The 24,746-nt window shown below is 41.7% G+C and overlaps 1 protein-coding gene across 2 annotated transcripts in view; it reads right to left on the reverse strand.

The window, feature by feature from the left end:
- LOC137958392 (1,4-alpha-glucan-branching enzyme 2-2, chloroplastic/amyloplastic-like) overlaps positions 1-24,052 on the reverse strand; it is a 74,204-nt gene extending 50,152 nt beyond the window's left edge. For both annotated transcript variants that reach the window (XM_068805380.1, XM_068805381.1), the window contains exons 1-4: positions 23,749-24,052; positions 12,383-12,543; positions 1,882-2,126; positions 646-744 (exon numbers count right to left, since the gene is read on the reverse strand). In XM_068805380.1, the coding sequence (XP_068661481.1) occupies positions 646-744; positions 1,882-2,126; positions 12,383-12,543; positions 23,749-23,881 (638 nt within the window). In that variant the 5' untranslated portion in view covers positions 23,882-24,052. The remainder of the gene's footprint in view (positions 1-645; positions 745-1,881; positions 2,127-12,382; positions 12,544-23,748) is intronic.
- Between the last annotated feature and the right edge of the window lie 694 nt (positions 24,053-24,746).

Genomic DNA, 24,746 nt, shown 5'->3' on the forward strand with positions numbered 1-24,746 from the left:
ATCACCTGAAAATTGAAGAGAGAACTTGACCATATCCGCCGAATTTGCAATTTAATCTATGATTGTTCCTCTCAATCCAAAGACACCAAGGGATATGTGTCGGGCATGCCGAAAAACAACTTTTCCAATTTGGGAATATATATCCCCAAGATTAGCCGACACAAAGTTGTCAGCCACTGCGGTGAAGGAGGGGGGTCCAACCTACCACACGTATGGACAAATAAAGGAGATATTTAATATTTTCATCTTCTGAATTCCAGAGGGTTAAGGCTGCTCAGATGGAGGTTACTTCACCTATGGAGGTTGTCCACTGTGAGAATTTTATTCAAGTAGGCACTCCAATGAATTAAAATTAAATACTATTTTACATATTCTACAATCATGAAGTTTCATGTTGGTATATGAATCAGTTATGACCATGAAGTTTTCAGTTCATATTGAATGTAAATTAGTTAACACTAAAGCAAGTAAACCGAAGTATCAAAAAACTTGCCACATCCGAAATAAGATTATGAATTTAACTACTCATGCATTACTTTCAAGAATCATTAATGTAATCAGCCAACAAGTAATGTCAAAAGAAGAGAGAAGATCAAATAGAAAAAGAACTCCATTTCAAAAAAATATATATAGAAAAAGAACTACCTGCGAATGAAGCCATATTTTTCATAACCACGAGAAAAAGCATCCAAACTGCCTTCATACTTATCAATCAGCTCACGCATTTTCCTATACTGGTTATATCTGCACCACTCAACAAAGTACTGAGTTTGCAAAAGAAAAGGTGATGATGGCAAACATAGCAGTGGTTGTGCCACTGAAAATCGCTTGGGAAAACTATGCAATGAAGACAATCAGTACATTGATCATTCTTCTTCATTGCCCTCAGCAGGCAGACACAGAAAATGTTCGCGGGGGCCGGGGGGATAATAAAAATAAAAAGAGTTTTCAATAAAATTTGTCAAATCATTTCAAAAAAATAAAATTTGTCAAAGTACAATCACAAAAGAAAATCTAAAGCAATGATTTGTATTTGATAATTTTTCAACGATTCGATTGTTAATTCAATTTTATAATCCTACTTACAAGTCAAATTATCTACAGTGTATGACTGGATAATTCAAAGGCTTAATGAAAATTAAACCAATGACCAATCCACTTGACTTTCGTCAAGTTTTAGATTTATGTGGGAATAATTTAAAAAAAAAATTAATCCAATTAAATTCTCATTACCAAATAATTATAAATCTGTATTAGACATGAAATAAGAGATAATCTATTTGGAAATGAGGTAATTCTTGCCATGTAGGGAAGTTTCTTATTTAGTTGTTTGAAAAGTAAAAACAGTGAAGAGTTTTTCTCAAAGAAGCCTCAACAAATATTTAAGAGTCCCAGATAATAAAGAGAGGCCATGGTAAGAAAATAGGGTGTTTGAACTTTCTACCTAAAAATAGTTAACCTGTCTCTTATACATCACAAAGTTTCAAGGGGAGCCACCCAACGTTTTCCTCTTAGAAAAAGTCGTACTATTTACAAAAGAGTCTTATATTTATAACAATGCCATTATCACCATTCTATCATTAAAAATTGATAAAAATAGGAAAAAAATCGCAATTGAAGATAAAGTATGAATGCATGAGATAAAAAGTAATTATAAATAAGAAGAAATTAAGTTTTTAACTATTTCAATTAAAATTTGATGGTGAAATTAAAAATTGTGTGCGCCTAACTTAGATGGACTTAGGTCTATACTCCTTTTTCCAACATAATATTACAGTAAAACAAAGATACAGCAGACATGAATGCCATTCAAAGGAAAAACAACATAAACAGGTACAGAGAAGCAATGAGTTTACAAAGTACAGAACAAATTACTCTTACCTATAATCAAGATGTGCTTGATGAACCATCAAAGTGGGGTCTATTTCATATATTTTCTGTCCATCACCAGGTGGAGGAACACATCGCTTTACATCCTCAACCTCTGGCTCACTTTCCATGACCTTTTCAGGTGCAGATTCTAGTGTATCCTCAACTTTGTCAACTACAATGTTTGGCTCAGGAGACGGTGTTTGCCCAACCACCTCGTTCTCCTCATCTTCTAAAGGCGAAATAACATGGGATTCCTAACACAATTTTACAACTCATAGTTTACGTTCTGAAAGATCACAAAATTTTAAAAGGATACTACGTTGAACACATTCAGTACTGTAGAAAGCATAATAAAATAGACAAGTCAGGGCGCCAAATATATTTTGAACAAGAATTTGAACTTTTAATTTTCACATTCTATATAAGAATAAATTGTCAAACACCTAGCCAAATAGGACTTCCCAGGAGGTCACCCATCCTAGTACTACTCTCGCCCTTGTCATCATTTTGCTCTGCTTGATTTTCCATTCCATTGCCACCTTGTATCCTTGCTGGTGACTTCTGTTGACCATGTTTAAGAGGAGTCCTACTTTCCAAGGAACATACTTCTCTACTCAAACTTGCAGAACAACAGGACTTTTTAAAAAAAATAGAATTGCTGCAAGCATATTCAACCTTAAAATATTAATATCAAGCATAACTTTTCTGCCAAATAGAGCTGTGGATGGAGATTGCCCTTTACCTCAATGGCCACATGAGAGGGTTTTCAAGTCTTGCCAACATATGGGGTGTAGTGTGTACATGTATGTAATCAACTTTCCAAAAAAGGAAAAAAACAAGAAAAAGCTAAGACAATATGGTAAATAAGACAAGATAAAACATCATGGAAGAGAGAAACAAGCAACAACTAGACAATTTTCGGAGGAATATTCCAAATTAAAATAGATAATCCAAGTCCACAGCCATGGGGCCTTCCTCAAATGAATTCCAGATGGAGTAGAAGTTTTTTTTTTTTTTTTAAGAGAGTGTGTATATTGATAACAAAGGAAAACGAACAAACAAACCTAGGTCTGGGGGCCTACCTCCACAACAAGGCGTTGGAGTGAAATGCCCGCTTTGGCCTGGGCGTCTACCACGTGATTAACAGAGCGGGGAATGTGTTTCCAGTTACAGTTTAAAAGAGAAAATATATTACATAATTTCAAAAACATATCTCAGTTACGCCAAGGGGGCCTGATGGAATTCGCGCATCAACTGATGACCACCTTTGAGTCACCTTCAATGAAGAGAGGACCCATGTAACAGACCCGAAAAGATTTTGATACCATGTAACAGACCCGAAAGTTCCGATGTTGTAGAGTCAAAGTTGGGCTTGCATAGGAGAAGAGGAGGTCGCCATTTGCATTGTGGATAACACCACCGAAACCCATTGGACCCGGGCAACCGAGAGCACTACCATCAAAATTAAGCTTAAAGTGGCTAATCAGGGGCGGGGTCCAGATGGCCATGATGGGGGGGCCAAAGGGCTGAGAGAGACCAGCTATTATCTGTCAGTTTCCCCTAAAGTTGGTGTCACTGAAATTCTGAATTCTTTTGAATTTGAATTTTCTCCTATTACGTTCTTTCCAAAGAGCCCAAATGATATGACCAATACAGCAACTTATAATCATTTTTCTTGACTTTGGAAGTCTAGACTTAATGATTGAGAGGATAGTATCTAGTAAATTAGCCACAGCACAATATTGGAAACCAATTTTATTTAGAAGGGAGGTCCAGACCGAATGGGCAAACTGACAAGAGAGGAGAATGTGGTTGGCAGTTTCTAGGGCATCCTTACAGAAAGGGCAGAGTGAGTCCTGGATGTGCGTACCCCTTCGGATTAAGGAGTATGAGGTTAGGATTTTATTCCTGCAGGCAGTCCAGTTGAAGAATTTAGCACGTGGCGTGGTAAGGAGGTCTCAAGCATAGGCCGCAGGGTGCTTTGGGTGGGTCGAGGAATTGTTGCATAGGAACTGGTAGGCAGAGGTTGTGGAAAAAGACCCTTTTGGACATGGAGTCCAAATTAAAGTGTCATTTGAGTTATTGGGCTTTTTGACCGGGAGGCTATCAAGGAGCTCAGAGGCAAGAAGGGCTTCAGGATCAGAGAGACGCGTTCTAAGGTTTAAGTTCCAATCCCCACTATCAGACCAAATGTCAGAGATAAAGACCTCAATGTTACCCGAAAGGCCAGAGATTGCTTTGAAGCTATTTATGAGGCAGGTTTGACTAGTCCACCAATCATTCCAGAATGTTGTTGAGGCGCCATTTCCAATGTAGCATTTTACTGCCCTTTTGAATTTGGGAAGTAGACTGACAATTTTTTTCCAAACAGGTGAGAGCGAACAGAATCGCCCCCCCATAGTCCCACCATCCAGAGTGATGATTTGCTTTTGCTGCAACGAGAGCTCTCCAAATTCAAGCATGATGGAGATTGAATTTCCAGATCCACTTAAGGAGAAGAGCAGAGTTTGTGGTGGTGGTATCCTGAATACTAACCCGCTAGAGGACTTTGGTTTACAGACCTCCTCCCATTTAATAAGATGGTATTTTTTTCCCCATTTGGCCCTCCCCAAAGGAATCTTCTTTTTAAGAGCTCAATTCTGTTTCTGACTGAAGCAGGGCACCGGAACATGGATAAAAAATAGTTTGGAATTCCATGTAAATAGGATTTCATCATAACTACTTTTCTTGCCTTTGAGAGGAATTTCCCCCTCCAGGAGGCCAAGCGCTCAATGACAGGGTGCCAAGAAGCCTTGGAGGGGAGCTGAGAGGTTAGGGGGAGACCAAGATAAGTTCCAACAGACGTTGCAATCTTGCACCCCAGATAGCTAGCCATTGAACCGAACAAATCTGGCTCTATGTTGTAACTCGAAATGGAGGATGTCTTCCAGATGATTTTTTGCCCAGATGAGATTTCAAATAAGCTGAGGAGGGCACTGAAGTTGTGAATTTGGTTGAGGGAGCCATCACAGAAAATGATTATGTCATCCGCATATTGAAGGAGGTCAACGTCAAGAGCTGGATCAGGGAAGATAGGCCTGAGCCAACCAGCCATTTTAGCTAGCTTGACCATGGCAGCCAAATGCTCCCCAATGAGAATGAACAGAAAGGGGGATAAAGGATCCCCCTGCCTGATACCCCTAGAGCCTTTGAAAAACCCACAATGCTTACCATTAAAAAGAACAGAGTAAGAAGCATTAGAAATGCAGCTTCTCATCCAGAATCTCCAGCAAGTAGGGAAGCCCATCACACCAAAAAGGTGGTCAACAAGCTTCCAGTTGACCCTATCAAAGGCCTTCTCAAAATCTAATTTAATAATATTAAACCCCTTGGGTGGTTCGATTTTTTGAAGGAGTGGAGAATTTCATGAGCTGCCATGGTCGAGTCCAGGAGGTTTCGGTCCACAATAAAAGTACTTTTGCAAGGGCTGATGACACTAGGGAAAACAGATTTAAGGCGCTTAGCAAGGATGCGGGCTAGAATTTTATAGGAGTTTGTGGTTAGATTGATGGGTCTGTAATCTTGAGGAAGGGCAGTGTTGGATTTTTTCAGGATAAGGGCAATGAAGGAGGCGCCAATGGAACTGTGGGTGATTCCCACTTGATGGAAATTGTTGACAAATGCATGCACATCTTTTTTGATAATGTCCCAGGACTGCCGGTCGAATTCGCCATTGAAGCCGTCTAGCCCAGGGCCCTATCCATCGGCATTCCGAGAGGCCGCCTCGTCAATTTCTTCCAGGGTGAAAGGTCTCTCTAGTTTTCTTTTTTTTTTTAAATGATGCTGAATTTTATTAAGAGAGCTCAAACGAGCAGATTACACAAGGGGAAGCCTTCCCAAATAAGGAGAGATTGCTGGGAGGTTCCGAATTTTGCCAATTTATCAACCAAAGAATTGGTTGATCTAGGAACGAGGTTCCGATTTTTGCCAATTTATCAGCCAAAGAATTGGTTGATCTAGGAACGAGGTTCCAATTACAATGAATGGATGACACAATGTCAACAATACAATCAGTGGCGCCAAAGAGGGGAACTTTCTTTTGAACACCAGCTGATGACAGTCTTTGAATCGCCTTCAAAGGTCTCCCTAGTTGAGCAGCATCAAGCACAAAGATACAGCGGAAATCGATCTGGTCGAGGATAGAGCGGTTGAAACTCTCCTCAGTATATAGACCCGCAAAAAACTTCACAAACTCATTAGCAATAGAGACTCTATCCGTAATCTCCTCTCCCTCGATGAGAAAGGAGGATATACGGTTAGTTCTCCTGCGGCCTAAGGCAATGGCATGGAAGAATTTTGTATTGCCATCCCCGTCATTCAGCCAGCGGAATCTGGCCCACAGCTTCCAGTGAGTGGTTTCACTTTTTAGGATTTTAGAAAGATCGGCATTCAAGTTATTCCTACACATGAGCTCGGGAGAAGAGAGAGACCTTTGCTCCTCGAGTAGATCCAGCTTAGAAAGGCGGAGTCAGATGGAGTTTTTTGCAGATGTAGCAGCAGCATTGAGGTTTCGAGCCCAGTGCCTGATAACTGATTTGAGGGCTTTGAGTTTCGTAGGGAAAGCCCACCCGGGGTTTGGGTGATGGGAAAGTTTTTCCCACTAGTTCTTCAGTTGCGGGACAAAAGAATCAGATAAGAACCAGGAGTTTTCAAATCTCAATGGAGAGAATCCCCAACTTGGGGGGTGAGTATTTATAAGGATCGAGCAATGGTCAGAGCCTATTTTGTTGAGAACCTGACCGGAAGTATTGGGGAAAAGTTGCAACCAATCGTTACTAGCCAAGAAGAGGTCTAGTTATGAAAGAATTGGAGAACTTTGTCCATTGGACCAGGTGAATTTTTTCCTTGATAGGGGAATTTCAAGGAGCTCCAGACTGCTAATTAGGTCCAAGAATGCTCTCATTGTAGAGGTGATTCTTTTTGTAGGGGGGCTTTTTTCGGAGCAACGGAGGGTGGCATTGAAATCCCCAACCAAAAGCCAAGGGACATTCCATTGTTGGACTTTTGACATTATTTCGTCCCAAAAAGAGGACCGATCTCCATTCCGAGAAGGCCTGCAAATGCCCAGGAGGGCCCATTCAGATCCCAGAGTTCTGTCCCAGGAGCGAATGCATAGAGAAAAACGCCCCAGCTCGGTGGAGACGGCCTCAACCGAGTTTGGGTTACAGATGACAAGAATGCCACCAGAGTGCCCCACCGCATTAACCACAGCGCAATCAAGGTCCGAATTAAACCAAAGATTGGTGCCACAGAGTTATCGAAACATTGCAACTTAGAAGTTGAAACCGTCAAGTATTAAAAGATTTTTTTTGACGCAGCAAGAATGGAATATATTAAGAAGGTAAAGGAAATTTGTGACTCTAGAACAACATACTAAACATCAGCAAGATAAAACAATGTGAGGCTGGGAGTCCATTTGTAGAGAAGGAATCACTAGGTAATCGGCAGTCTGGAGAGTATGGGTCCAAGATGGAACAAAACTACTACATATGCCCTCGAGCACATAAACACTGATGATGACCACCAAACTTACCTAGATTGGAAGAGCCTCGGAGAATTGTCAATGTAAACTCTATGCCTCTATAGAAGAAGCGATACCTTAATCTCAATGGAATGACAATGACAAGACACCGTAGAATATACAATCCAAATGCCCCTTTGCTATTATAGGAGCTCAAAGTTGATCTACCAACCTACTTGAAGAGTTCACTGGAGCAACAACTCAAACCTGGAATGAGAAAAGGAGACCAGAGATCTCCAATTATCATATAGTGACAAAGCTCGATGATGGCTAAGCTCAGGGAACCTGCTATATCCTAGAACAAGATGTGGGTTGAATGTTTCATAATTGCCTAAATGAAGTTTAGAAAATCAGTGATCAACACACCAACCCCTATTAACTATCTTAGCACTCAACAAAGTAAGAATCCTAACTATCTTATCACACTAGATTAAAGTACCCTTCGATAATATGGATGCTCCAAGAGAGTGTTGTAAGAGATGCCCATGCAAAAAAGAGGAGAAACTGAAAGAGAGTTCAGTATAAATAAAGGGAAATACACTTTTCAGGGGAAAAAAGTTAACATAATTTGTCTCTCTACCAATATAAAGACTTTCCTCACAATATCTTAAAAAAATATATATATCAAAATAAAAAAAATAAAAAATTATTAGAAGCTTATTAAGAATTCAACTTACATCATCCTAGTCAAACTATCAATTACAAAGTTGTAGTTGATTTCTAGTCAAACTAATAATTGCTTGTTTCATCTATCCTCTCAATGAACCTTCTGGACTTATTGCTAAACCAAGCTTGCAAGCCTCTTTTTTTCATTTTTTATTGATGAATTCCCACAGCCGACATGCAAAGAAGGATAGAGACAGACAGAGATAGAGAGAGGTAGAGCAGAGAGAAGGAACAAAATTGCCTTTTATGAAATAAAATTAACAAAGTTATTATTTTTTTATTTTTTTTAAATGACGCTGAATTTTATTAAAAAAAAAGCTCAAACGAGCAAATTACAATGGGGGGAAGACTTTCCCAAACAATGAGAGATTGTTGGGAGGTTCCGAGTTTTGCCAATTTATCAGCCAAAAAATTGGTTGATCTAGGAATGAGATTCCAATTACAATGAATAGATGACACAATGTCAGCAGTACAACCAGTGATGGGCCAATGGCACCAAGGGGGGAAGCTATCTTTTGAACACCAATTGATGACTGTCTTTGAGTCACCTTCAATAATCAGCTTGCCAGGGAGACGTTCCTTGAAGATTCGGAGGCCGAATAGAAGAGCACTCACTTCAACAGTATTTGAATCAGTAATGCCCACCAGCCCAGCATAAGATAGAATAGGGTCTCCATTGCTACGTCTGAAAAAACTACCTGCTCTAGCGTGCCCAAGACAACCTATAGCACTGCCATCAAAATTAAGTTTGATATAGTTGCAAAGGGGAGAATCCCAGATGGCCATAACGGGAATCCTGCAAGGGCCGATCATATGAGCGATCAAACTCCAATTTTTCCGTAGGGAAACACCCGATAGAGAGGCAAACTCCTTCTTGGTATGTAACCAGCTCAAGATAAGGCCCACCGTATTGTCCGGGGTGCTAGCTTAGGAGTTGAATCTCCGGTTATTTCGCTCGAGCCATAGGCACCATGTGACATGCAACAAGTTATTTTCATAACTACTAAATATAAAGTTGAAATTACAATACCTAAGCCTTGTTAAAATTGCATTGCTAGCCTGTAATTGAGTTTGAGCATTCACATATTAGTTGGCTTCCTAAGCTTGTATTTGCACAGCTCTTTCCACTCATAGATTTACTTGGTCGGGCCATTTCAAGGTCATCGTAACCAAATATTCTTTTTATTTAAAAATAATGATAAGCTTTATTAAATAGCAGAGAAAAAGAATAACATGATACAAAGAGTTGGCCAAAGTTACAACAAGAGGGAGTTTCCAAAGCAACGCACTCATGCGGAACCCCAAGTTTAGCTAAATGATCAACAAGATGATGAACTTCTCTAGGGATATGACTACATCGAATAGATTTATGAGCACATAAATCAATGATTTCATAAAGAATGTACACTAGCCTCCAATGGGGCACTGCTTTTCTGGATAGCCAGGATATAAGATTGGCTGAATCCCCCTCAATGAACATTTCTACATAAAACGTTTGGGAGATCAATCTAAGACCTCAAGAGCTGCTTTTGCCTCAGCTTCTGTTGGGTCACAAAGACCCAAAGGCCCAGAGAACTTAAGAAGAGTAGATCCATTTTGGTCTATCATTTTTTTATTTTTTTTGAGACAAAGGTGTGAATGTATTACTAGAAAAAGAACAAATACAGACCTTATTGGACAAGGCCTTCCTCCACAACAAGATGTTGAAAGAAAACACCTAATTTAGACTGATTATCTGCTAAATGATTAGCAGATCTAGGAATATAATTAAAACTACATTGCAATTGAGAAATTAAATAACAGATATCCTCAAAAAAATCCCAATGCCGCCAAGGAGGTTTAGAAGATTTCTTGCACCAATTGATGACAACTTTTGAATCACCTTTGACGCAAAGAAGACCTCCCATCCGTTGATGAAAAAGATTTAATCCGTTATATAAACCAGATAACTAGGCAGTTTTTGAGTCCGATTCACCAATTGGCCTGGAAAATGAAAGTAGAAGGTTTCCTTTATCGTCATGGATGACCCCACCATATCCAGTAGGCCCAAGACAGCCCAAAGTGCTTCCATTGATATTTAATTTGAAATGGCCCAACGGAGGAGGACCAAGTTTTCATTGCCGGAGGGCGAGGAAGGTGAGACATTTCCGCTACAAGTTACCAGTTTCCACGTAAGTTTGCTCCTTTGAGATTTTTAAATTCTTTCTGCATGAGAATTCAAGAGGTAACTTGCCCAACAATTTTGTTGCTTAAAATATTGTTTGGAAGAGATTTTCTATTGAATTTCCTATTATTTCTTTCTTTCCATAGAGCCCAAACGATGTGACCAACGCAGCATGAGATTAATAATTTTTCGAGCTTTGGGAGGTGAGCGTTTGTGACCGTGTGTATAGTAGATGTGAGATTTTGAGGGGGATAGTATTGAAGACCAATTTTGCTAATGAGTTCGGTCCAAACAAAATGAGCATAATCACAATGCAACAAAATATGGTCCACAGTTTCAGGAGTGGTTCGGCAAAACGGACACAGGGGGTCCAGAACATGCGTTCCCTGGTGAATTAACGAATCAGATGTCAGGATTTTGTTTTGACATGTTGTCCAAATGAAGAACTTTGCTCTCGGAGACACGAGTAAGGACCACGCAATGGCAGATGGATGACTGGATTGAGTAGAGGGGGAAGAGAGAAGGGGAGTTGTAGGCAGTTGAAGTAGAAAACACTCCTTGCGGACATGGAGTCCAAATAAGTGTGTCTATCATACTACCTCCATTCCCTACAGGTCCGGGGTTATGAAAAGCGGAGCCATCAAAATTCGATTTGAGCCATCCAATGGGCGGATGGCTGACAGCGGATCAGTCCTGATGGAGGGAAGTATTGAAACAAGTTGATAGTTCTCCAGCAATTTCTGATGGTGGGCTGGGAATAGGGGGCATGTTCTTTATAGTGGAGGCCCATGTTGGGGTGGAACGAATTACTGCTTCAATCACATATCCTATGAAGCATGCTATTAACCAAGAAAGCAGGCTATTTGGGTTCCTCCATTCATGAAAATTGGAGAAACTTGGCATTGATGCACATTGGGAAAAAGCCTCCGGTTATGAAAAAATGGTCTCCTCCTGATCCTGGTTTCCTAAAGTTAAATTTTGACGGATCGTCTCTGGGCGACCCTGGTGTTTCTAGTTTCGGAGGAGTTATTTCAAATCATTCCGGATATCAGCTCTTCACTTATGCCGGACCCCTTGGTATATCAGACTCTACGTCTGCTGAATTGCATGGTCTCCTCTCCGGTCTTCGTATCTTCAGAGATAAATGCAGGGGACCTCTCCACATTGAAGGTGACTCCAAAGTGGTGATCGGTTGGTGTGAGAACACATCTTCTCCTCCATGGAGACATTGGGATACATTTAAAGAAATTTTAGATATTACCTCAATTATTCCTTGTATTTGGTCTCACTTCCGAGATCCGCAAATTCAGCAGCTGATGTGCTTGCCAGGCAGGGAGCTACCCTACAATCACTGGTTGTAAGGGACGTGCTCCCTCAAATTTTGTAGTTCTCTTTCGTTTTATTAATACTTCAAAAAAAAAAAAAAAAAAACATATCCTATGAAGCAACTCATATGCTGAAAAGTTCATTTGTTCCTTTCCATCCATTTATTCCATATCATGGCTGCAAAAGCAGATGTCGTAGGATTTTCCCAAATTTTGGGAGGGGCATTCAGTGATTTGACTGATGAAGATTGCAAATGACTGAGGGAAGCAAGTTGCAATATTTTTTTAAGAACTGCCCCCCGATTGAGGAGCTAAAACTGCAAGGAAGAAGAATATGATCCAGCATTTCTTCCTCAGACCCACATAGCTTAAATAAGCTGTCCAGTTTTACCTGTCCTCTTTTATTTAGCTCATCACCAGTTAAAGCTTACACATGAGATGCAGTTCAAGAAAAGTAGAGAACCTTTTGAGGTCCAACAAGTTTCCAAGCATAATAGCTTCCAAAGTTGTACTTGTTGGGGGATTGGCTGCAATCTCAGCATAATATGAGAGAACACAAAAAGCTCCTGCAGTCATCTCTTTTTATTTACAAAAGAGAAATTTAACAATGTTTTTTAAAGAAAAAGGTAACTCATTAAGAATGAAGAAAAGTGGAACAAACTGTTGAAAAACTGTCATGTCGAAGCGGAACAAAAAGAAGTGTTTGACTATCACAACACACTCTACGTCCTCATGCACTCACATGCTTTCACATAAAAAAATAAGTAGCAATAAAAAAATTCTCGTTGGTCAAACCTGGAGTTCACCGACAGCTGCTTCAGGTCCTTCCACCACATTTAGGGGGGACGAAGAAGAGTCATCACTTATTCCACCAGGGACAAGTACTTTATCAGATGCAGCAACGGTAGTTGAAGTAGCCTCACTTTTGTAAGACAAGTTTCCAGCACAAACCTTCCCTACACAAAAGCATCTAATCAGCTTTTCATCGGAACAGGATGGTTATGGAGCAAAATACAAATACGGTCAAGAATATATAGAACTGTGATGAAGAAAATGTATGGACAGTTTCATAGCAAAAAAAGAAAAATTAGGCAAAGTTTCGGAATTTTTTAAAATAGAAACGTTTTCAAAAGATGCAGGTTTAGATGACAATTCATGATAGAACAACATAATTAAGCAAAGGAAGAACAGATTAAAAGCAGTCATTGTCATGTGAAAATACTTGAAAAATCTATTAGAATAGCAGAAAAGCAATTGAGACAGAAAGCATAGTTCATCTAATCCTGGGAAATTCCTGACAAGTTTTCTTTCCTAGATTCCTAAAGTTTTCTTTGTTAATAGACTACTTTGACAATTTATAAGCGTGTGTTTCAGTCAGTGCCATTCATTTGCAAGCTCTATGGGCAAGCCAATGAAATATTGACCATATATTCCTCAACTGCATAATGGTTTCTCAGATTTGGTGCTCCTCTCAGTTTCGACTCACTATTGTATCAAGGGGCTTGCTGTTGCTCTTTCTAAAGTTGGCAAATCTTATGCAGATTGACTCTCGCTGCTATTGCTTGGAAACAGTAGCTTGCCTGAAATAGCCTCATCTTCGGAAGCAGATCCAAATGTGTTGGAAACATAATTGAAGCTTGCTTACAGTCAGTCCTCTATTGATCCAAGCTTTCCAAAAAGCTAGCTGAGTTCCCTAGTGCTGTTTTTTTTTTTTTTTTTTTGAAAAGGACGTGTATATAAACAAGAGAATTACAAAAATTACAAAGAGGAGAGTATGTCTCTGACAACCATGGATTGTAGGGTAGCTCCATTTTTAGCAAGCGCATCGGCTGCCGAATTAGCGGATCTCGGAATGTGAGACCAAATACAAGATAATAATGAACAAATTTCAATAATCTCCCAAAAAATGTCCCAATGACGCCACGGGGGAGGGGATGCACGCTCGCACCAACTAATGACCACCTTCGAATCCCTTTCGATATGGAGAGGGCCGGAGCATTTATCTCGAAATACTCGAAGCCCATTGAGGAGGCCGTGAAGCTCTGACGAGATAGAGTATGAGATACCTAGAGGGCCGGCATATGAATAAAGCTGGTTACCTAGGTGATCCGAGATAACCCCGCCGAATCCTGAGAGTCCAAGGTTACCAAAAGAAGAACCATCAAAGTTCAACTTAAGGTAACCAGGATGAGGAGCGGTCCATTCCTGCATAATCCGGGCATTTGTCTTCAAGTGCAGCCTAGCCAAATTAAACCAATTATCACGGACAGGAGTTCTCACAAATGAGGAGAAAGACTTCTTCATCAGGAGCCAGCAGGAAATATGCCCAACCACTCGATCCGCCGATTCAATTTTTGCTTCAAACCTTCTATGATTGCGCTCATTCCATAAACCCCACAGTATAAAGCTAACACAAGCCGATAACATCACCTTGCTGAGACCAGGAAAGGACATACCAAGTAAAGATTTACTGAATGACATCAAATCAGCTGCCATACAGAATTGAATCCCCATCCTGCTGAGAATGAATGTCCGCACCTTCCATGAGAAAATGCATTGAAGCAAAATGTGACTAGTGGACTCATCTTCAGTATGGTAGAGAGGGCATAAGGGATCTAGTGAGGGGTGACCTCTTCTTCTAAGCACGTTTGCCAAGAGAATCTTGCCGAGGCAAGCACTCCACATAAAGAATTTAATCTTAGGAGGAGCAAAAAGACGCCAAACAAAGAAGATTGTGTGATTTTGTTGAGAAGTATTCCAACCATTGATGAAACTGATAGCAGATGATACCGAGAAGATGACTTTTTTCTCTGGCCACCAAACGAGGTTATCTGCCACCAAAGGGCGAATTTTTATAGTAGATACTAAATCCATTAGTCGACTGGCTTCTAAAGCCTCGGAATCCGAGAGTCCTCTTCTAGGATGAAGGTTCATACCACCCTCCTCGAAAGCATCGGCAACTAATATATTCCTATGAGTGGATATGAGAAACAAACTTCTGAAGGCAATCTATAGCAGCTCCTGCCCCAGCCATAAATCATCCCAAAATTTGAGAGACCTACCGTTTCCAACAAAGAATCTACAGGCAGCTGAAAATTTTGGCACAAGAAGGTATAGCATTCTCCAAATTGGAGATAGGCCTCTCCGATTTCCCCCTGATATTCACCAATGAGTCATACCTCCAAGCTTGGCGATAACCATTTCCTTCCAGAGGTTTGAGGATTGAGTATTAATTTTCCATAGCCATTTAAGGAGCAGAGCTTGGTTCATTTCTTTGGTTTTCCAAATCCCCAGACCGCCCAAATTTTTTGGCAAACAAACTTCATCCCATTTGACCAAGTGATATTTAAAGGTAGCACTCGATCCTCGCCATAAGAACCTTCTTTTCAGTTTATCTATTGTCTTACAAATAGATGTAGGACAAGGCATAAATGATAGAGAATAATTCGGGATACCTGCAATGCAAGATATGAGAAGGGTGAGCCTCCCTGCCTTACTAAGCAATCTCCCTTTCCAAGTGCCAACTTGGATTCAATCCACTCAACCACCGGAGTCCAAAGCCTTTTCCCGATGCGTCCATTGAATAATGGCAGCCAAGATATGTGTACGGTAGATTGCTTGTTGAACAACCGAACAAACTAGCCATTTCTGCAAGAAGCTCAGGGCTCACATTAAACCCCATTAGAGAGGTCTTTCCCCAATTGACTTTCTGGCCAGATGCTATCTCGAAAAGACCCAAAATCGCTTTAATCTTCCTTGCTCCCTCAATATTACCAATCCCAAATATGATAGTATCATCTGCATACTGGAGGATAGGAACATTAAATGCTTCTTGAGGGCTGATTGGAGGAAGTCATCCAAGGCTAACTGCAGAATAAAACATAGAAGAGAGGAATTCCCTGATCATGTTGAAAAGGAGGGGGGAGAGCGGGTCGCCTTGTCTAATACCTCTGGACCCTTTGAAAAACCCACAGACTGTGCCATTTAAAAGAAGAGAATATGAGGCCAATCCCACACAACTCCTGATCCAAAATCTCCATCTATCTCCAAAACCCATCTGACCCATGATCTCGTCAAGGAGAATCCAATTAACTCTATCAAACGCCTTCTCTAAATCAAGTTTCAACACAATTCTGGGTTCCTCATTCCTCTGGAAGTGGTCAATAAGCTCATGTGCAGCCATTGTGGAATCTAAAATCTCTCTTCCTTTAAGGAAAGCACCTTGACCTCTGTGAATGACGGTAGGAAGACAAGTTTTTAGATAATAAGCCAGAATTCTAGCAATGACTTTGTAGGCGCTTGAGACGAGACTGATAGGTCGAAAATCCTCCGGCCTCTCAACATTAACCTTCTTCGGGACCAATGCAATAAATGATGCACCGATACTGCGGAAGGTGACCCCATTTCTGAAAAAACCATGAATCATTTCTGAGATGTCCTCCTTGAGTAGGGGCCAAAATCTCTTAAGAAAATCACCATTGAAACCATCAGGGCCTCGCGCTCTATCACATTCCATGCCTAGGACAGCACGCTCAATTTCCACGGCCGAGAAAGGAAGCTCTAATAAGGATGCAGCAGCTGGAGATAACTGAGAGAATTTGATGTGTTGTAATTTGGGCCCATTGTAGGATTCTTCTGAATATAGATCTGTAAAATACTTCAACAACACATTAGTGATCTCAGCCAACACGACGTTACCTCATTATTAATACATAATGAGGTAATTCGATTGGACCTACGTTTAGCCGAAGCCACAGCATGGAAGAATTTAGTATTGGCATCTCCTTCCTTCAACCCTTTAAATTTAACTCGTTGCTTCCATCGAATTTTCTCTTGATGAAGAATAGAATTGAGTTTAGAGTTGAGAGAAACTCGGGAGGAATATTCCTCCGTAGTCAAGTACCTTTTTTTTTTTTTTGAAACGAAGCTTCAAAGGGAAGGCCCAATCTCGTCAGCCTAAGCTTGGGGCTTCCGACCACCAACCATCAATAAGAGAAGTGAAATTTTCCGCAGATAGCCATGAATTCTCGAACCTGAAAGGGGAAGGACCCCATTTCTCAAAAGAGGTAGTTACCATGATTGGCCAGTGATTTGACCCCACCTTATTGAGAACACACCCCGAGACATTTCCAAAAAGTTGCAACCAGGCAGGACAAGCTAGGAAACAGTCCAGCTTTGATAAAATCGGCTATTGTTGGCTATTCGTCCATGTGTAATTTTTCCCGGATAATGCGATTTCATCCAAAACACAACTACCGATGAAATCTGAAAAACCTCTCATAGATGCAGAAATACGAGTGGCGGGGGGGTTCTTCTCATTGCAGTGCCGGATTGCATTGAAGTCACCCGCAAAAATCCATGGGAGCCTCCAAGATTGATATAACTCGCATAATTCTTCCCAAAAGAGAGTCCTCTCACGGTATCTGCTTGGCCCGTACACTCCCCCTATGCACCATATCCTACCAAAGGAGAGGTCCCTAAACTGGATGCCAAGGGAGAAACAACCTTCAGCCACATGAAGGGAGTCCAAAAGAGAAGAGTCCTAGGCCACAAGGATCCCCCCGGAATGGCCTAGAGCATTAATAGCTGCCCATTTAATAGTATGATTTGACCAGATCTCCTTAACAATAGTGTGTGACATCTCCTGACACTTTGTTTCTTGTAAGATCACCACAGAAGGTTTGAACTGTGTGAGAAAATTTGAGATCATCTCCTTCTTCTGAAAGTCACCAATCCCCCTTACGTTCCAGGATAGCACAATCATCAAGGATTATGGGTTTGAACTCCCGTCAAAGTGTTGTCTCCAGGCAAATAACCTCTGTACACTGCTCCAAAAGTTCGCACGAGACTCATCATTTGTTGCCATGTCTCTTCGTCATATTTAGGTTTCTCGACCCTGAAGTTCTTCCACCAGACGATCGGGTCTACCAGGTGAGGGAGTCGGGGGCTGAGGATTGTCATGCCTCTCAGGCGTTTGAATGGCCGAAGGCTTACTTCCTTTGTTAATCTCTTTTTCCAGGCGTCTCTGTCTTCTTTGGTATGTATTGATGATAGAAGGGGACACCGCTTGTTCAGGAATTTCAGGTTCCATTGGTGGAGGGAAGGACGAATTGAGCGGTGCCATTATATCTGACCTTTTGGGTGGAGGGGAAAGAGTTCTGGAGAGCAGGATTTTAAGGTGAGGCGAAGGGAGGTAATTTATCCCGAGAAACGTGGGGGAGAAGATTGTTTTTTCGGAGCCCAAGCTTCGCTTGAATTGCAGGCCTCTAGATTTCGGGCAAGAGGACTCTTGGGAAGAGGAGGGAAAGGAATGGGAGATGGGATTTGTCCAAAAGAGGGGGTTGGTCAGGTTCGAGAAGCAAGAGGGAGATTTCGGGGATGATGGAGTTTCGGGAGTTGGGGAAGATGCGTAGGGAAATGGAGAAATTGGGGATGGCGTGTGAGAAGATGAAATTTTGGGAGTTGAAAAGGTAACTTTTTGGGAGGTTTCTAAGTGCAGTACGGGAGGAAGTGATAGAGGACGGGATTTTAGAGGCTGAGGGCGCAGTTTTGGGAGTGACAGCTGACGAAAAGATGGAAGAGGATGTGGGGTTAGGGGAAGACGTGTGACAGGTGGTAAGACCATCGAGATTTGGGAAAATTGGGTTTCGGGAAACATCAAATGCGGGAGGCAAAAAAGTTTCTGGCGCGCATTCTAAAATGTGTTTCGAGGATTGGGCTTCCTTCGAAATTTCAGGAACAATAACCTTCATTGTTCCTCGGGATTCTCTTTTCATATTTGACGTCAAATTTGGGGGGAAACCAGCTAGTATGTCTCGGGATTTCCTTCGGGAGACTCCTCGGGTTGCTCCTTGAGAAGAACCCGCTGACAGACCTTGGGACTCAATAGATTTTGAAATTTGCTTGGAGCAGGCCGGGTGATGGAGGGGCTTCCGCCAGTTTTCAAAGGTTGAACAGTAGATATCCCTCCCATTTTCAGGATTTCCTCCCTCAGTGGTTTCCAACAGGGAGCACTTCCAAAAGTTTCTGGGAGATGAATCCAAGCCATTATTAGACTCCCTCAACTCTGGACGATTTTTAGTTCCCTTATTCCTTTTTTCGGGAACACCGTGAGGGAGAAGGATATATCCCCCACCCTGATCTCCCGGAGTCGTGGCTCTCTCACCGAATCTCCGTCCTCTAAGCAGCGAGCGAAATTAGTGACTGCGGCCAGGGGGATCAAAATGAAAGATCGTCTATTACCATTCCTGGAGGTTAATCGAAGTGTCGTTCCAAATCTGCCTGACTTTATCTCCATGGTAATTTCTGAGTCGCCAAACTTTCACGATTCTCTTCGTTCCCCTTCTTCTCCGACTTATTTCCTTTCGTCGTCGACCAACATCCCTCTTCCTCCGTTACGACATGGTTGAGATTAAAGCTCTTCTCAACAGTGTTGACGGGAAAGGCAATCTTCGTCATCTTGGGGTCTACTACCTTTTCCGTCCCTTTCTTTGGATCAGCGGGTGTCGGAAGCAAGAATTTAGTAGCGAGCGTAGGTGCCGAAGGGAGAAGAGGCGCAATGGGGTATCTCCCCTCCCGACAACGACAACGACTCATTCTCCTCTCTCCGAGTCGAGTTCCCTAGTGCTGTTATTAGACAAAATGACAGATTTTTTTTAAATGATGCCAAAAGCTCAAAAGAGCAATTTACAAAGGAGGGAAGCCTTCCCAAACAATGAAAGATTGCTGGGAAGTTCCGAATTTTGCCAAATTATCGGCGAAAGAGTTGGTTAATCTAGGAATGAGATTCCAATTACAATGAGTAGAAGATACAATGTCAACAATACTATCAATAATTGGCCAGTGGCACCAAGGGGGGGAGCTATCTTTGGAACACCAACTAATAACAGTCTTCGAGTCACCTTCAATGATTAACTTACCATGGAGATGATCCCTAAAGATTTGGAGGCCGAACAGCAAAGTACTAACTTCAACAGTATTAGAATCGACAATGCCCACCGGACCAGCATAAGAAAGAATTGGGTCTCCATTGTGACCTCTGAACACACCGCCTGCTCCAGCCGACCCGGGACAGCCAATAGCACTACCATCAAAATTCAGTTTAATGCAGTCGCAAGGGGGAGGATCCCAAATGGCCATACTAGGAGTTCTACAGGGGCCAGACATATGGGCAATCAAATTCCAATTTTCCCGAAGGGAAACACCCAATAGAGTGGCAAAATCCTTCCTTGTATGAAGCCAGCTCGAGATGAGGCCGACGGCATGAGAAACCATGTTGTCCAGGGTGCTAGATTTGGAGTTGAATCTCCAGTTGTTCTGTTCGAGCCAAATGCACCATGGAACATATGCAAGACAGGCCGAAAGTATTAACTTGCCCAACCGAGGAAAGTGAATCCCTCGAACCATCTCAAAGGTGCCAAAGAGGTCCTGATGTAGCTCCGCTTGGAGCCCAATCTTCTGAAAAATCTTCATCCAAACTTACCACGAAAATCCACAATGTAAGAGGACATGCAGAACATGTAAAATGACAGTTTATTTCAAAACTCAGAGCCTACAAGGCCCCCTATAGTAGTTCCTTGGTCCAAGCAATCGATGGATCGTCACTGGGCTGCCCTGGGTAGGCTGTATTGGTGGTGTTATTGGCAGCCATTGTGATGAAGCATTGTTAACCTTTTCAGGTTCAATTGGTGTCAGAAGCTCTCTTCAGGTAGACGCTCTTGCCATGCTGGAAGGTATAAAGCTGTATAAAGATTCTTTTGATTTCTCTCTTGCTATAGAGGGAGACTCCCAGATGATTATTATTTGGAATAAAAATAATTCTAATTGTCCAAGGAGGGGATCTCATTGCCAAAACACAAAGCCTTGTCAGGATTCTTAATGTTTGGTGGAGCCATACTCTTGGATCAGCAAATGCAGTTGTGGACTTGCTTGCTAAAAATGGAGCTAATTGACAACTTTTTGTTTTTAAGGAAGAGTGTGGACTCACTAAAAAAACATGAAGGCAAAGTCATAAAACAGTAAGAAGAGGGTCCCTTACAGTGAGATATTGGTGGGATACCCCCACTTTGGCTAAAGAGTCGACCATAGAACTGGCTGATCCCACAACAAGATTCCAAACAATTACTCTATCAACTATATCCATAGCTTAGGAAAGAAATAAATAACCAGAAATTTAATAGAAACTCCCTTCCGAGGAATATTTTTATTGATAGAATTGTAGGGCAAGTATCCTCCTGGATACTCATGCGGAAAGAATTTCAAAATTTAAAAGGATCAAACTTGCGAGGGACTTGGCGACTTATTGCAGAAATGTCTTACCCATCTCGCCCCCCAGCTATGGAAACTTGGTCTCCACCCCCAATGGGACATTACAAATTATTTTGACGGAAGCTCTTTTGGCTGCCCCGGGCTTGGCGGATTTGGAGGGGTCATCCATGACGAGAATGGGAATCTTCTTCTGTCATTTGCTGGGCCGATTGGAGTATCCTCCTGGATACTACTCCTCTCCCCCATGGCGCCATTGGGACTCTTTCAGGAAGATTCTTGAAATTGTTTCTCACTTTTCTTGTATTTCGTCTCACATTCTGAGATCCGCTAATTTGGCAACAGATGTGCTTGCCAAGATGGGAGCAAACCTTCAATATCTTGTTGTTAGGGATTTGCTCCTATTGTAATTTTCTCTATCAATATATACATCTTTTTCAAAAAAAAAAAAATTCTCCAACTCTCACCCAAGGAAATTTCCCATGAGTTTCTTAGTTCTCAGGGTGACACCCGCTTGCAAGGCATGACAGAGTGGAAATAGGATGGATGGCACTGATGCAAGATTTAATAATTGTAAGTCTCCCAGCCTTGGATAGAAGTCTTCATTTTCCAGGTTGATAGACACCTCTCAATCCTTTCAAGAACGGGACACCAAAGAACCTTATTTGGTCTCAAAGAGAACATCAGAAGAAGACCCAGATAGGAGGGAGGGAAGCTGCCAGCAGTGAATCCAAAAGCCTCAGCCATAGAATCAATTTCTGTTCGGTTGAGATTGAAGCCATAGAGTGTTGACTTACTCCAGTTCATTTTCTGGCCAGAAATTAATTCAAAGATGACAAGGATTGCTTTGAGGCTAAGTGTCTGACCAAGAGTTCCATTGATGAAGATAACCGTCTTATGAGCAAATTGTAGGATAGGAACATCCAGCAAGTGATTTTTGGGACTTTGGCCTCTATAGATTGCTTGCCCATCTAAAGTTGTTTTTGTTGTTTCGGGCTTTGACTCTTTGTTTTCTGGGGCTTTGGCCTTGTTAAGGAATAGTCCCACATGGATTAGTAAGATCAAAGATCTTGAGTTTATTAGTTAGGAAAGAGGTTTCCTAAGGTAGCTAGTAAATTTGGGATGGGCCTTAGACCCAACTTGACATGGTATCAGAGAAGGTACTCGTATGTGGGCCTCCCCCCAACTTATCCACATGTAAGAGCCTAGAGACATGAGGGGGAGTGTTAAGGAATAGTCCCACATGGATTAGTGAGATCAAAGATCTTAAGTTTATTAGTTGGGAAAGAGGTTTCCTAAGGTGGCTAGTCAATTTGGGATGGGCCTTGGACCCAACTTCACAGGCCTCTGTTTTACCCCTCGTTAATATAATGGCCAATATTCAAGAAAACAAGACAAAGTACTTTTTCTACTTTAAGAATTTATCATGACTTTCATTAATTATTAGAAATTCCCGATTCTGCATTAATTTCTTATATTACACAATTTCCTGGTTTTACACTTGGCCTTAGGTCACTAGGAAAGTCTTATTTCTGCCTCCTACACGCTAAATTGTTCACTTTAGAGAGAGTACTATGGTAGACTCAAGTGAATTTTCTAAGAAAAAAGTATGTAACTTCCACCCACTTCATACTTGATAGGACTCCACCAACAAAAAGAAGAGTTACCAGCAGCATTACATTTCATATGGACAACAGCTGAGAAAAAGATTCTCACATGTGAGGAGTCAAAGAAAGAGGTTGCTATGTTCGTTCACACCCTCTTTTTTTAGGCACCTAGTCAAAGAAGTATGCACCCATGCTCTCCGCAGTAATACCATTTTACTCCTAGGAGGGCCAAGCCAAAAATCCCAGCAATCAAGTCATCCAAAGAAAAGCCTCACAAAATCTTATCTTTGCAGACTGCTCCACGACATAATTAGTAAATTGAAACCAGAACCTGAAGTCTGATTAAACACTTCCATGTATTAAACCGTTCAACAATGACCTGTGAATACCTGTCTTCACCAGCATCAAATTACTTTACAAGCAAGCCCTACATTTCAAGAATTTTCTACAGTGATGCAACCTTTCCATTATTTCTAACAAGGTGAAACATTTCCTAATCATTTGAGATTTTCTCAAAGAAAACTCCACGAGCAATCAGTCATGCTGCTCCAATTACTGTAGACAATCAGGACACAGAAAGCCACTCATCCTTCACATCATTTGTTTCTTTCTAATACATCCGATAGGCTCTTACAATCACCTTGAAACCTGTATATCCCGTGGCCTAATCGAGCAACTTGATGCTCTTATAGTTTGCAGTTCATCAATTTAAACAGGTTGCTTCCAGATGATCGTGAACCTATCATTGCATGTTCATTCTACTCAGCCTCAACAGTCAGCACTCGTGCAGCCCAGCAAGTTGCAGCTGACTTTCACTCCTTTCCAGGTGATCATTTTCTCCTCTAGACATACCCTGATTACGGTAATCAAGAAATATCGTAGAATACACAGCTCCTACATCAGCAATAAATTGAATTCACAATCTTCAATCACTTTTGTCTGCCGCGCAGACAAAGCATCTAAACCATCTTCCCCACCACCGCACTCGTTTAGTGACACAAGTTAGGAGTTCGCGTTCGCTAAATCAATAAAAATCACAAAGCAGGATCATAACCGTAGTAAACAATACTACCACAAGCAGCAAATGTGCAAAGCCGATAGGGAAAACGCCAAATTCCAAAAAACACATTCACAGACTAACGACTACTCAGACAGAAATAAGAAAATTAAAAAAGAAAAAGAAATCCCTCTCTTAAACTTAAAAACCATGTTACCAAGCTTCGAGTCCAAACAGCAGCCAAAAACATGATCATACTAACACGAAAGTAACCGAAAGTTAAAAATGCTTACAAGAGAGATAATCGTTCTTCATCAACGCAGACAAACTCACCCTCTTCCGCCCACCATTCCCACACGATCTCCCCGCAGCTTCTAGTGAAGAAACAGCCGGGAACCGGATCCCTGCCAGCGTAAATGCCGCCATCTCACGAACTCAAGTCCCCCCCCAAAATCACCAATCAAGCGGCCGAGAGCGAAGGGAGTAGAGCATCCAGATTCCCCGCCGTGATCAGACCAGACTCTTAAGGGCGAGTACGGAAATATCCGTGACGCCAATCTATACGTCTCGACGGGCGCTAACGTGTTGGCAGATGAGGCAGGGAGCTGCCAGTGCATGGGGAAGCCCAAGCAGGGAATGAGTGATAAGTAATGAGAAATGGCGGAGACATATCGGTTACATTATTTTACTAACTCGAACCCAACAGTGGGCCCACGCCTTTTCACCCGCTCCTTTCTCCTTGTCTTTCCACTGCCCCCACGTGAAGTTGAGATCAGGTATGAATGGCGCGCGCCTTTCGTACTCGCTTTTCCAAGCTTCCACAGAGCGGAAAAATATCGGCTCCCCGGTTCCGATTCGGAACGCGGAAGCATATTCTTTTGATCGTGGGCCCACAACAATTTAAACGCGATTTAAACTGTCATGTGGACGGTCCAGCTCCAGCCACTTGGCCTTAATTCTTTGCCCTGTTCGATTATAGATTTTGTCAGTTTGGGGAAGACAACATCAAATGCTAATCTTGTAGCAGCAAATTTAACTTTTTTGGGTTCTTACTTCAAACCTTAACTAATTGCATAAGCAAAGTATTGGGTATCGGCTCGCTTACGCCTGCATCCAACCAAAAAACAAAGAAATGCAAAAGAATCCAAGCCTCAAGTTTGACTAAAAAATAAATATAGAAATGTTCGGAACAGGGGAGACTGGAATAATTTTCTTAGCTGCAGACCTCTCTCGTACTCTTTTACTTCCCCTGTGCACAACCTTCAGTTTCTGAACGTGATCATTTCCCTTC

This window comes from Aristolochia californica, unplaced genomic scaffold (genome assembly GCF_029961685.1).
Source record: "Aristolochia californica isolate CCGP_79_NKW_82.1479 unplaced genomic scaffold, dmAriCali1.0.hap1 SCAF_3, whole genome shotgun sequence".
NCBI classification, from domain to species: Eukaryota; Viridiplantae; Streptophyta; class Magnoliopsida; order Piperales; family Aristolochiaceae; genus Aristolochia; species Aristolochia californica.